The sequence below is a fragment of the Impatiens glandulifera genome, chromosome 3 (assembly GCF_907164915.1).
Source record: "Impatiens glandulifera chromosome 3, dImpGla2.1, whole genome shotgun sequence".
Taxonomy (NCBI): domain Eukaryota; kingdom Viridiplantae; phylum Streptophyta; class Magnoliopsida; order Ericales; family Balsaminaceae; genus Impatiens; species Impatiens glandulifera.
In genome coordinates this window covers 25,433,822-25,447,593 of record NC_061864.1, presented here as the reverse complement: position 1 = coordinate 25,447,593, position 13,772 = coordinate 25,433,822, and the positions used below count along the sequence as shown (strand labels likewise).

The 13,772-nt window shown below is 31.0% G+C and overlaps 1 protein-coding gene across 3 annotated transcripts; it reads left to right on the top strand.

Moving 5' to 3' along the window:
* Window positions 1-477: 477 nt before the first annotated feature.
* LOC124932663 (rhamnogalacturonan I rhamnosyltransferase 1-like) lies at window positions 478-4,058 on the top strand. Of its 3 annotated transcripts, none has more exons than XM_047473327.1 (9): window positions 478-796; window positions 933-1,228; window positions 1,320-1,387; window positions 1,463-1,551; window positions 1,647-1,812; window positions 1,899-2,188; window positions 2,280-2,484; window positions 2,571-2,728; window positions 3,360-4,058. In XM_047473327.1, exons 2-9 carry the CDS (start codon window positions 973-975, stop codon window positions 3,604-3,606), a joined length of 1,479 nt encoding a protein of 492 aa, XP_047329283.1. In that variant the 5' UTR covers window positions 478-796; window positions 933-972; the 3' UTR covers window positions 3,607-4,058. The 3 variants fall into 3 exon arrangements, with proteins under 3 accessions (XP_047329283.1, XP_047329284.1, XP_047329282.1); XM_047473328.1 differs by having other exon boundaries at window positions 478-1,228; window positions 3,360-3,652; window positions 3,790-4,058; XM_047473326.1 differs by having other exon boundaries at window positions 478-1,228.
* The last annotated feature ends 9,714 nt before the right edge of the window (window positions 4,059-13,772 follow it).

The following is a 13,772-nucleotide window of genomic DNA, read 5'->3' as shown; positions in this document are numbered from 1 at the left end:
GAAATATCATAGATTTAAAAAAATAGGAAAAATTTAAAGACATCTATGAATAAGATTGATAATATCAATTAGCTAGATTATATTAATAGATATTTGTTATTTATTATGAATAAAAATCTTCTAAAATATAATTTATAGATTAAATAAAAAAGTTATATTATAATCTCTATTATCATAATATATATAAAATCATATTGTATAAAAATATTAAAATTACATTATAATCTGAATAATAATTTTAAAATTTTATTTTGACTATTTTTGACTTTGGATTGGTGACTAAAATATTATTGAAAAATAAATAACTGAAAATGAGAGAAGATAAAGTACAATGAATAATTGAGATATATTAATAATGTCTTGTTTGGAATTGGTAAGAATCCAAATGGTCCTAGACCTCTTTTATATAGGATTCTACATAGATTCCAAACAAGGTCTAAGAAATTCAACAAATTTACAGCTCACCCCATTTTGTCTGATTTCATTTTTGAACCATTGATTTATCTCTCTCTATTTCCACAGCCGACACCCTCCGGAGAATTCAGAGCTTTTTCGCCGGAGAAATATTCCGATCACGTCGCCGGAGTATCTTATCTATGAACATTCGTCGGAAGACCGTACACTTGCTTCAGTGACTGTCTTTCGTTAAAAGCGGACTGATTCTCGTAATTTCCGCGGAAAGTAGCCTTTTCTCTGCAATTTGAGGAAGAAATCTTTGAGTAAATTCAGAGATTTGTTGTTTGAATGCTTTAACGGAAGGAAATTCACACGTTTATTATTAATTGTTGTTGCTTTGGTAATGTTTAGATGAGATTTCACCTAATTCTCTCTACTACACGCGTTTTTATTTGAGTCTGAAATTATCAGCAATCAAGGTTGGATTTATTGGGAGATATATCTGTGCTGATTTCCGATTGTTCTGTTTCGATCAGTATGTTTAAGGGAAGCAGATAGTGGAGGAGAAGATCAGTGATGGGACTGAAGACACTGAGTAGAGTGGAGAAGCTGAAGAGCTCGATCTTCTCCAGGTCCAGAATGAAGCTCTGGTTGTTTAGGGCAACAATGTCGGTGATGTTGTGGACATGTTTAATTCAGTTTGTGGCATTAGGAGAGATATGGGGACCTAGGGTTTTGAAAAGTTTTCCTTCTTGCTTTTCTCATGATTCTTCTTCTTCTTTGGATGTCAAGCTTCCGGTTGCCATTCCGGCGAAGGTATTGCCACCAAAAAGTGAGTGCATTCATCATATTGGTTAATTGTTTGTTTGCTTGTTATGCCATGATCTGCATTTTAATAATTGATTTTGTTTATGTGTCTATAGGAGTATATAAGAACAATGGCTACTTAGTTGTTTCATGCAATGGAGGACTTAATCAAATGAGAGCAGCTGTAAGTTTCTTCTTCTTCTTGAATAGGCTTGTGTATGTTTCATCTGTTCTAAGTCTTTTACAATTTTTTCTTCAGATTTGTGATATGGTTGCAATAGCAAGATATTTAAATGTGACATTGATTGTTCCTGAACTCGACAAGACTTCTTTCTGGGCTGATCCTAGGTATGTATTTATGTATGTTATTTGACATGGGAGTCATTTGTAAAAGCTATATCTCAATTCGAAAGAACTAAATTTTCTTACATTGTTCTTGACAGCGAGTTTAAAGACATATTTGATGTTGACCATTTCATAATGTCGTTGAGAGATGAGATTCGCATATTGAAAGAATTGCCTCCTAGACTTAAGCAAAGAGTTGAGCTTGGAATGATGTATACAATGGCACCAGTTAGTTGGTCAGACATTTCATACTATCATAATCAGGTCAGGAGATTTTTGCGTAAAAAAAGGGGGAAATTGTTTCATTTTTGTGTTGAAAATGATTGTGGAAATGAATTTGTTGTTGACAGATACTTCCATTGATAAAGAAATACAAAGTTGTTCATTTAAATAGAACTGATGCCCGGTTAGCCAACAATGGGCAGCCTTTGGAAATTCAAAAGTTGCGTTGTCGAGTAAATTTCAGTGCCCTACGATTCACACCTCAAATAGAGGAGCTAGGCAAAAGGGTTATTCGGATTTTAAGAGAAAATGGTCCATTTCTCGTTCTTCATCTCAGATACGAAATGGACATGTTAGCATTTTCAGGTTGTACTCAGGGCTGCAACGTTGAAGAAGTTGATGAGTTGACTCGGATGAGGTTTAATTCATTGCTTGCCAACTTAACATGATTATATTTTAATGTTTTGCTTTTTTCAAAATCTAAGTCCATGGATATTATATATTCTCAGATATGCTTATCCATGGTGGAAAGAGAAAATTATAAATTCTGATTTGAAGAGGAAAGATGGTTTATGTCCATTGACACCTGAAGAGACGGCTCTCATTTTGAAGGCATTGGATATCGATAACAATACGCAGATTTATATTGCAGCTGGAGAAATATATGGTGGTGAAAGGAGAATGGCTAGTCTTGTGGAAGCTTATCCAAAATTAGTATGTAAAAATTAGACAACTAAATTCTCTTAACCTTTCGTTGTGGTTCTTCATTGTCATCAACAACCCGATTGTGTTCTTAACAGGTCAGAAAGGAGACACTACTTGAACCACCCGATCTCAAGTTTTTCCAGAACCATTCTTCTCAGATGGCGGCTCTGGATTATCTAGTGTCGTTGGAGAGCGAGATCTTTGTTCCTACATATGATGGAAACATGGCGAAAGTAGTTGAAGGCCATCGCAGGTAATAACAAAAAAATACATACATATATTTGTTTGTGTTTTGTTCGCAAAAAGGAAATTCCTTTTATTAAAATTAGCAATAGCATATGTTTCTGAAACTATTACTTCTGGTTACATCCACAATGATTTTTTTTACCTGGCACTTCTTCATTTTTCAAATTATCTAGTCCATCATCAATTTTCAAGGATGAATACCATGTTCCTTGCATACTAACTTATTTTAGAACGATTTTGCTATACTTTGCTCCGGATTATCTTTTGAGCCTTTTTGGAGAGTGATATTTTGTAACAATCATAATCACTTTCAAAATTACGAAAATAAAAAAATGAAAGTGATTTTATTTGCCGGTATGAAAAATGTTTTTTTTTGACAAATATTTAGATCATAAAGATAAAAAAAGGATCTACTTCCTTTCCAGATTTCACTTATATATGTTTGATAATAAACTCTTACCATTAGTTCTCATAATCATCCATTCCTTAAGGGGGGCAACATTAATCTTCATATATTTATTCAGCTTGATCCAGATTTCAAAATACAGGGTTTCCATTTTACCTCTTTAACCAATTCAAAGCAATTCTTTTTGGTTTATTCATAAGTTGAATTGTTTTTTGTTTTGTTTTGTTTTAAGGTACCTTGGATTCAAGAAAACAATCTCATTGGACAGAAAGATAATGGTAGGGTTGATAGATGAGTACACTAGTGGAGTGTTGAATTGGTTTGAATTTTCGTCTGCTGTTAAAAGAAAACATAAAGGTAGAATGGGGAATCCTTCGACTAGGTTTACAATTCTAGACAAACCGAAAGAAGAGGATTACTTCTACGCCAACCCTTACGAGTGTCTGCAGCCACCTCTTATCAAAAGATCGGTACAATAGAAATGGTGGAGAAATGTACAGAAATGTCGATTCATTCGTGTCCAATGTAGGTAAAGTGGCTTCCTATTTCTTCTGTCAGTTGGATATTTTCATTCATTTTTTTTTAAATTTTTTACTATTGATTCTCTCATTAGATTTTCAACATGTAGAAAATTCCCTCATTTTTTTTTCTTTCTATTTTAGGGGATAAAAGTAAGTGAGTTTAATGGATACTCATCCTACATTCCTACTGACTGTATTATTATTATTATTATTATTATTATTATTATTATTATATATGTTATACTATTTTGTAAATTTGGACCCAAAAGAATAAGGGAAAAGGGCAAAAGAATAAGTCTGTGAATTCTTATGGAAGACATGAAAATTTGAGGGCTTATTGATGCCTTTGTCTACAATTCAGGGACCATTGTATCATTTATCTTTTATAATAATAATCTATATTTGGTTAAGTGAAAAATGTATTATATAGTATTTGACTTTTAATTGCATTATCTGAATTGAATAGTATTGGGATTGCCTATCAATTTAATTTGTCATAGTTGGGCTCTTCATTTGATATGTAGTTGACTGTATGATGTTTACAATGTAAAAATTTACATAATGATAAAATTATTATTTAAACTCATGTTTACAATGTTAATGTGTATATTTATATTTATTTATTTTATATATTAAAATAAATATTATGTTTTATTATAATTTAAAAACCCACATTAAAAAAAAGGTGAGAAGTATTATAACTTATAAGTGATCTTTCTTTTTCTTCTCATCTTTGTCCAGACTAGGGTATAAACGTATAAACGATGGTGAAAGCTCGACCTGAACTCGGTTAGTTCGAGTTCGAGTAGCTCGATTATAAACCGAGTTCGAACACAAACTTTATATTTGTTGTTCGAGTAGCTCGCGAGTAACTCATTATATATTATATATTATATATATAATAATATATATTATATATATTTATATAATATATAATATCTATATATATAATATATTATATCTATAAATATATTAAAAAAAATCGAATTTCCTTGTATTGCCCAAGACTTCCATTCTCAAATCATCTCTCTCTTTTTCTTCCATTCTCGTTTTTTCTTCCTTCTATTCACAATAGTCAAACTCATCTCTTTCTTCTCTTTTCATTCCCAAACCCAAACGGTCAAATCTCTTTTTGTTCTCCTTTTATTTTCAAACAGTCAACCCCCTTTCTCTCTTCTCATTTCTTTATCTTTCATATTCTTTCTTTATCAAAAAGACCTTTAAGCATCTATTGTTTGGATTCTACTATTAACGGAGCAATTTTTTTATTGTCTTCAACCCTTCAATATTTCATATTTCGAATATTGTAGAATTTGAATATTAGTATATGACAAATGCATCATATTGTTAAACTTTTAATATTTGTGATGAACATTTCGTTTATAATTTCTAAATGAGATGTTTGTGATTGAATAATTATCTTTAAATTATGTGATGGTATTCATATTTCTTATTCTTAAATAATATTCTGATTATATATGTGTAGTTTGTGAAATATATGTTATAGTATGTTTGAGATATTATTTAGTGATAAAATATAATTTTAATTAATAAAATTTAATTTTCGAGTCTTCGAGTTCGAGTAGCTCGAATTATAATCGAGCCGAGTTCGAGTTTGAGTATTTAAAATACAATTCGAGTCGAGTTCGAGTAGTATGATACTCGGCTCGACTCGACTCGTTTACACCCCTAGTCCAGACGATAAGCATATTTATTTGTGAATACTTAAAAATGACAACAAGTGTATAGTCACGCCTCGAACCACAAACGCTGCATGTCATTACCCAAATATAACATGCTAGGCTAAACAAAAGAACTTATTTTAACCATTCTTACTAATAAAAAAACACAGTTAAATTCTTACTAATAAAATAAACACAGAATTTATCTAAATCGTCTTCAATTACAACTATTATGGTCAATTCATCTTTAGTCAAAACAAATGATGACTCTCATTTAGGGATGACAATGGGTACCCATATACCCGTGGGTACTCGGTGGTCGAATTCGGGTTCGGATATTTTAAATCAAGGTTGGGATCGAGGATGGGGATTAGGGATGGCAATGGGGCGGTTCGGGGCGGGGAATGCATTTACCGTCCCCGCACCGTTTTAATTTCGGGGAATTTTTTAATACCATCCCCGCCCCGTTCGGTTTTTTTCGGTTTCGGAGAATCCCGCGGGGCACCGTTAATAATTATTTTTATTTAAAATAAAATAAAAATTATACAATAAAATTATATAAACAAGTTTTTTAATATAATATATATTATAATATATTAAAATTTATATTATTATAAAGAAATAACATTACTACTCTTATAAAATATAGTGAATAAATAAATATATTGATAATTTAATATATTTAATTATGTTTATGGTGTTCGGGGCAGATTCGGGGTAGATTCAGGGTGAAATCGGGGCGGGTCGGGGCGGGGGACACAAATACCATCCCCGTCCCATTCCTATTCGGTTTCGGGGAAAAATCATCCCAAACGGGGCAATTCGGTTCGGTTTTCGCGGGGCGGTTTTAAATTGCCATCCCTAATGGGGATTGAAAATGATTACCCGATCGAGTTCGAGTTCGGGGATGGGGAGTGTGCAAAACCCAAACCCGATACTCGATACCTGAAATATTAATATTAAAAATTAAATTGACTTTTCAAATTTCAAATCAATACAATCATCATAAATTTTCATTAAATATATTAATTAATTAGTTACACCAACACTCAACCACTCACTCTCCACGCCATAATTAATTTAATTTATATTCTCCATGACTCTTAATCTTCCTTTCTTTAATAACAAAAATTTCCCTATATATCCATTTCTTATTTTCAAGATTAATATTTCTTATCTCTCTTTCGTTTCAACATTTTCTTTAATTTTTGTTGAACTTTTCTCTAATTCTTGTTGAAATTCATGTATGTATATTGTTCACTTCTACAAATATAACTATACAAGTAAAATTTTCATATGTATTTTTAATATTTAGTATTTAGTATATTTAGAAAATAATAAATAAAAATTTATATTTTAATCAGGTAATGTGGTACCCGTCGGGTATCGAATACCCCCGGCGAATTGGGGATGGGGATACAAATAAATATACATGTCGGGTTCGGGGTCAGGGATAGATAATAAAATAAAAATCGGGTTCGGGGATGGGTACTTCACTATTCGGCCGGTAGGGTACTCGTTGTCATCCCTACTCTCATTCTTACCAAAACTTTCCTTACATATTATATACTTTATGTACATCCCTATTAATACAAAAAGAGAGTAGCTCTTTACCGACTAGTCTATATAACTATAGTCTTCCGTCTCTTAATCTCCTTGACTAATCGTTGCTCTTATCTGAAAAGAATCCATTTAAAAAGGATGAGCTAAACGCGCTCAGTAAGAAAATCAAACTCTTCTACAGTTGGATCAAAAATCATATATAACTTGATAGAAAACCAATTCTTAAATAAATGTATAAATTATTTATCACTAAGTCATATATATACTTATAATAGCTCTGGGATCAAGATAGTAACTTTAATATCGTAATAACTTAATAATAAGCCATCTATCAAGAAATGAATGTCTTACATAGACGCATTAACCATCAATCAAGACGTGGGTCTTGTATTGACGCATTAGCTATCAACCGAGACATAAAAGTTTTGCGTTGACGCAGTAACCATCAACCAAGACGTATAGGTCTTGCGTTGACGCATTAGCCATCAACCAAGACGTATAGGTCTTGCGTTGACGCAGTAACCATCAACCAAGACGTAAAGGTCTTGCATTGACGCATAACCGGTATAAGTGACACTCGAGGCACAAATAGTTCATTATTAGAAAACAATACAAAATCAAGTACAGAGTAATAAAAATAGTCATATCTTCAAAATCATTTAGAAGCCAAATCTTTTAAGTCCAGATATACCGATTTCCATTTCAATGTCGAAATAAAAGCAATATCAAACTGTTTGAAAACAGTTTATCCTCAAATCATCATTTTCACAAAATCATTTCAGAATCATCCTTCATAAATCAATATTTTCTTCAAAGACTATTTAAAATCAAGTTTTATAAACCATCATCATAAACCATTATTTCTTCATCAAAATCTGCATGCATTCTTGATCCATAAATTTATAAACACGTTTAACAATAAATCTGTTTACCCTAAAATCTGTTTGATGAAAACCAACATCTTATACTCAAAATACTTATATATATATTTTAAAAACTAAAACGGTAGAAGAATAGATTTCTTTACCTAATTTCCAATAAGCTCTTAATTCTCTTTCTTCATTTCAACCAAACCCAAATTTACAAGCTCTGATTCTCTCTATGTAGCTAAAGAGTAAAAACAAATGATCTCTTGATTTAGGACTACATTCATTAATAACTAATGACATTTATCAATTACCTAGTATCTCAAACTCATTTGTCAATTCTCTCTCTTATAGAATAGTCTAAGTGTCATTCATACTTTGTTCCACTTATTTCTTTTAAAGTAAAACATGTGTGACCTACATATTAAGCCAATATAATTAAAATATGAAGTCTTTTATTTTATTTTATTTTTACAGCTACTGAGTTATTTTTTCAAAAAAAATTAAAAAAATATCCCCGGTTAACATTAAGACTTGTAGACTCTCGATCATTCAATATTTTTCGATGTAATTGTTTAATTTCGTTTTAAAATTTTGAATATGTTAAAGAAAAATATTTATTTTGCTCAACAAAACGATTATATAATCTAGATCGGCAATTTTTGTCTCTTTCGATATTCGATCTCGATTTAAAAATACATCAACACGTCAATTGGGTATCCGTATATATCAGACTTGCGGTTATTCATCATCCTTATTGACAAGAAAAATCATCTTTATGATTGTAAACAAAAACATGAAAATGACTTTATACTCAACCACTAGAAAAAAACAACAATCTGAATAAATCATCCATCCAACTCATACTAAGAGGCCAATCAAGTTGTTCATCAAATTGATTGCATTAATGTTGTCTGGATTGTTGTTCTCATGTCTTCTTCTTATTATAAGGGTCTATTTATTGAAACATTTATTTGAAAAAAAAAATTAATTTTTTTGATTTTTTTTATAAATGTTTTATAATTTTATAAGAGATTTTTTATAAGAGATTTTCTTATCTAGATATTGAATATAATTTTATAAGAGATTTTTTTAATTGGTTTGTATTTTATCTTTTAAAATAAGACTAATAAATGTTTTCAAATGGGTAGTCTACTATTAATTTTGTCAGGTTATTTTCATTTTAAAATGATTGTTACTAAATTCTTTATCTCAAACTTTTATAGGCCTAGTTCTTACTGTTAAATAAATAATTCGTTAGATTTTTTTAAATAACATTGATCAACACATTTGAGATTAATTTAATAATAAAAATTATAATTACTAATATATCCTTGTACCTATTAATTTATTATTTGTTTGTACCGTTGAAATATTTGAGATTTGTGAAAAGAGAATTTATTAGTGAAATTGACATTGAAATTGGAATTAGAAATATAAATGGAAATGAAAATGAAAATGAGATCCAATTTCAATTCATAAGTTTGGTAGACCTCTATTATTAAAAATTAGATTTGGAATTAGAATTACACCGTTCATGATAAGTAAATCAAGGTGCAAGACTTGGTCGTAAAAGTTTGTCTGGCTCGCTCGAATCTGAATAATTGAATTGAAGCATTTCTTTACCATGATTTTTATTTTATGTTTTGATTCTCTCATCACGCTTTCAGAAACTTCGGTTGGTCTTGTTTCGATTGACCCGGAGCTGACCGAAGGTCGGGACATGCGGGTCCTTTCCGTTGCATGAGTGGTAGCTAACGCTCAAAACTCCGGAGACACGAGTCGAGTGAGTCACTCGCTACCTTGAGAACAGTGAAAGCTCAATCCCAACTCTCTTATCTGGTGCAGAACCTACCCTAGAGGCCGAATTTCATCTCAAATCGAGGTTCTACATTGGTGTGAATCGCATGAAGAAGCTCCAAAAAGATGGACTTTAAAAGATATGGATTATGAATCCATTGTTGCATATGAATTATGTCTGATGGGAAAAATGACAAGGTCATCTTTCAAAAGAAAGTTTGAAAGGGCTACTGAACTACTAGGCGTAATACATACTGATGTGTGTGGGCCAATGAGCACAAAAGCTAGAGGTGGCTATAGATACTTCATCACATTTACTAATGACATGAGTAGATATGAGTACGTTTATCTTATGTCACATAAATCGGAATCCTTTGAAAAAATTTAAAGAATTTCAAAATGAAGTAAAGACTCAATGTGGCAAGAAAATAAAAGCACTTCGATCTGATCGTGATGGTGAGTACTTGAGCCTCGAATTTGATCATCATTTGAAACATTGTGGTATTGTAACACAATTGTCAACCCCAGGAACACCATAGTTGAATGATGTGTCTGAAAGGAGAAATATGACTTGTTAGACATGGTCCGATCAATGATGAGTTTTGTTAATTTTCCAATATCTTTGGGGATATGTTCTCACTACCGTTGTACTAACATTAAACAGGACTCCATCAAAGACTATAGACAAAACTTCATATGAGATATGGACTGGAAAGGTTCTAAAGCTATCATTTTGAAAATATGGGGGTGTGAAGCATATGTAAAAACGTGTACAAACAGATAAACTTGTCCTAAAATCAAATAAATGTTTCTTTATAGGATATCCAAAAGGAAGTTTTGGATATTACTTATACAATCCAACTGAGAAAAAGGTTTTTATTGCTAGGGATAATGTATTTATGGAAAGAGAGTTTCTTTCCAACAAGTCAAGTGGGAGAAATAATCGTCTTGAAACAGTTCAAAAAGATGAAGAGCAATAAACTCAACAACAAGATGACTCTAATAATATCAATGATGATATGATTACTTTTGATGGCATAGGGCATCAGATCATTCAAGAATCAGAACAAGAGGAACCACAAATGAAAGTGAATCATATTCTGGATTCAGTTATTGAACAAGTTGAACCCACTCGTAGATCAGAAAGGCCAAGAGTTATGCCAAGGAGTTACAATGATTTTATCTTAAATACAAGTCTTGATGTTCTTATACTAGAACATAATGAGACTTTTACCTATAATCAAGCAATGATGGGTCTAGACTCCAAAAATTGGCTTGAGGCCATGATGTCCGAAATGAATTCGATGTTTGAAAATCAAGTATGGGACTTGATAGATTTTCCAAATAGGGTAAAAACCATAGGGAGGAAATGAATTTTCAAAATAAAAAATGACAAAGATGGAAATATATCTATTCGCAAGGCAAGATTAGTTGCCAAAGGTCTTAGACAAATTCATGGTATAGACTATGATAAGACATTTTCACTAGTTGTTATGATTAGATCCATTAGGATAATTCTAGCTATTGTTGTATATTACGACCATGAGATATGACAAATGGATGTCAAAACAACCTTTATAAATGTTTTTTTGGAAGAGGGTGTGTACATGACACAACCTGAAGGTTTTGAAGATCCAAATCATGATGGGAAAGTATGCAAGCTTAAGAAGTCTATTTATGGACTTAAGCAAGCATCTAGGAGTTGGAACTTTCGATTTGATGAAAAGATCAAAGAGTTTGAATTCATTAGATGTGAAGAGGATCCTTGTGTTTACAAGAACTTCTGTGGGAGTAATGTAACATTCTTAATTAGTCTTGTATGTGGATGACATACTACTTATTGAGAATGCTATTCCGATGCTAGAGTCCGTCAAAGAATGGATGAAGAAATGCTTCTCAATGAAAGACTTAGACAATGCTGAGTACATATTTAGAATCAAGATCTATAGAGAAAAATATTTAAGGTTACTTGGATTAAGTCAAAAAACTTATATTAATAAGATTCTGGAATGATTCAAGATGTAAGATTCTAAAATGGGATTTTACCCATTCAACATGGCTTATATCTTAACAAGACGCAATGTCCTATAACACTTGTTGAGCTCGAGAAAATAACCAAGATCTCATATGCTTCTGATATTAGATATATCATGTATGCCATGATATGTACTCGTTCAGATGTTGCATATACTTTAAGCACGCGTAACAGATATCAGTCAAGTCCTAGAGAAGCACACTAGAGTGCAACTAAGAATATCCTGAAATACTTGAGAAGGATAAATGATGATTTCTTAGTGTATGCGGAAATGAAAAATTAATCATACAAGGATATACTGATGCAAGCTTTCAGACAGACCGGGATGACTTTGAGTCTGAATCGAGTTATGTCTTCATCCTTAATGGAGAATAACTTTAATTTTACTTTTGTATTATATTATGAATTTATGAGTGTTTGACATTGATTTTATGTTTGACTGCATGATTTTATGATATATGATATTTCATCCTTATTTATATATTGTTCTTATTAATATTGAATAATATGTCCAAATAATTCATTATTAACAAATGAGATCACCTTAAGTGTTCTGGTAAATGAAACCTCATTAAGTAAATGAAGTTTTGAATTATTAAAAATTCTATAGTTTGAAATCATCAAATGAACATATATGATTTTATATATTACTATATTGTAAGTTGACTGATAATGCCAGGTTTCATAGGCCATAGAGACAGGAAGATATCTAGTTATTTATATATATGTGTATGAAAGATACGTATAAGACTGACCATCTTAAGATTTTTCAAAAGTTTTAGAGTTTTAAGTTAAATCATGATTAATAGATTCCTCAGACATGAGTATGTCAAAAGTTTTAGAGTTTTAAGTTAAATCATGATTAATAGATTCCTCAGACATGAGTATGTTGTGATTTTGCTTGATGATTGACATTCTTTGACACTGTTAAATGCTTTCTGTAAAAGGGAGTTATAAAAATTGTAGTTGAGTAGGAGCCATAGTCATACAAGACTAGAGAAGTCCTCCTATTTCGTGTATACTGTGATACATTGAACTGAAATTGTGTCTCGACCACTTGAAGAGTGAGAATTAAAAATGCATGGCCATGCTCAGATTGATTATTTGAAGATAGTTCAAACTCAGAGTTCAAGAAACATATTTGATAATAGATATGAATGTCACAATATCATCAAATAAGACATTAAGAGACAAATGTCACGGGCTAAAATTAGATCCGTGTGGCACTAAGCTAGATCGAAGAGATTCTAACTTAGTAAGCCTTTTAAACACAAGAACTCAAATGCAAGAACACTTAGAGAGAGAAACAAAGTTTGAGAATAAGATTATATTAAATTGAATACTTGGTGATTTACAAATGTATATCTTTGAGGTATTTAGAAGACTAATTATAACCACTATATTAATGATACTTCTCTCAACTACCTATTAATGGACCTACTACCCAACTACTATATTTATTACTCTAGGGCATGCCTCCTCCAATGCTTCTAGAATTTTCACTTGTAGTGAGCTTACTTGGATGATTGGACTTCCTTTGAGCTGGGGAAATTGTAATGAACCTCGACATCCCCTTAACACAAAGGTATCTTATATTGCACACTTGTTAAGGACAAGTCGGAGATTGAAGAAACTGTGTCCTTTAATTCAATGTGCAATGACTAAACTTGGATAGAGCCATTAACGGAAATAATTTAATCCAATTATTTAAGAAGTCGTAATGATATACTAGAAGTCAACTGCGATTAATAGGTTTAAACATATATCTATAATAATTAGGTCCTATGAGGTCACACATTTAGAGTTACGAATAGATTATTAAGTGGGAATGATTAGAATTATTGTATATATATTAGATATTATTAATAATTAGAAATATTATTTTATGGTTTTATTTATGAAATAAAATAATCATAAATGGTAATATTAATTACGGAAACGGAAAAAAGAATATCAAAGATTGTCTGTAATTATAAATATTATTTTATGGTTTTATTTATGAAATAAAACAATCATAAATGGCAATATTAATTACGGTAAGGGAGAAAGAATATCAAAGATATTATGTAATTATAAATATTATTTTATGAAATAAAATAATCATAAATGGTAATGTTAAGAATATCAAATATTGTCTTTTGATATTATAAGAGGGAATGTTTATAAATTAGCAAATTA

Excerpts from the sequence above, each read along its gene's own strand:
- LOC124932663 (XM_047473327.1), top strand. The coding sequence starts at position 973 with ATGGGACTGAAGACACTGAGTAGAGTGGAGAAGCTGAAGAGCTCGATC. Across the intron at positions 1,813-1,898 it reads TTTCATACTATCATAATCAG|ATACTTCCATTGATAAAGAA; the intron begins GTCAGGAGATTT and ends TGTTGTTGACAG. Across the intron at positions 2,189-2,279 it reads GATGAGTTGACTCGGATGAG|ATATGCTTATCCATGGTGGA; the intron begins GTTTAATTCATT and ends ATATATTCTCAG.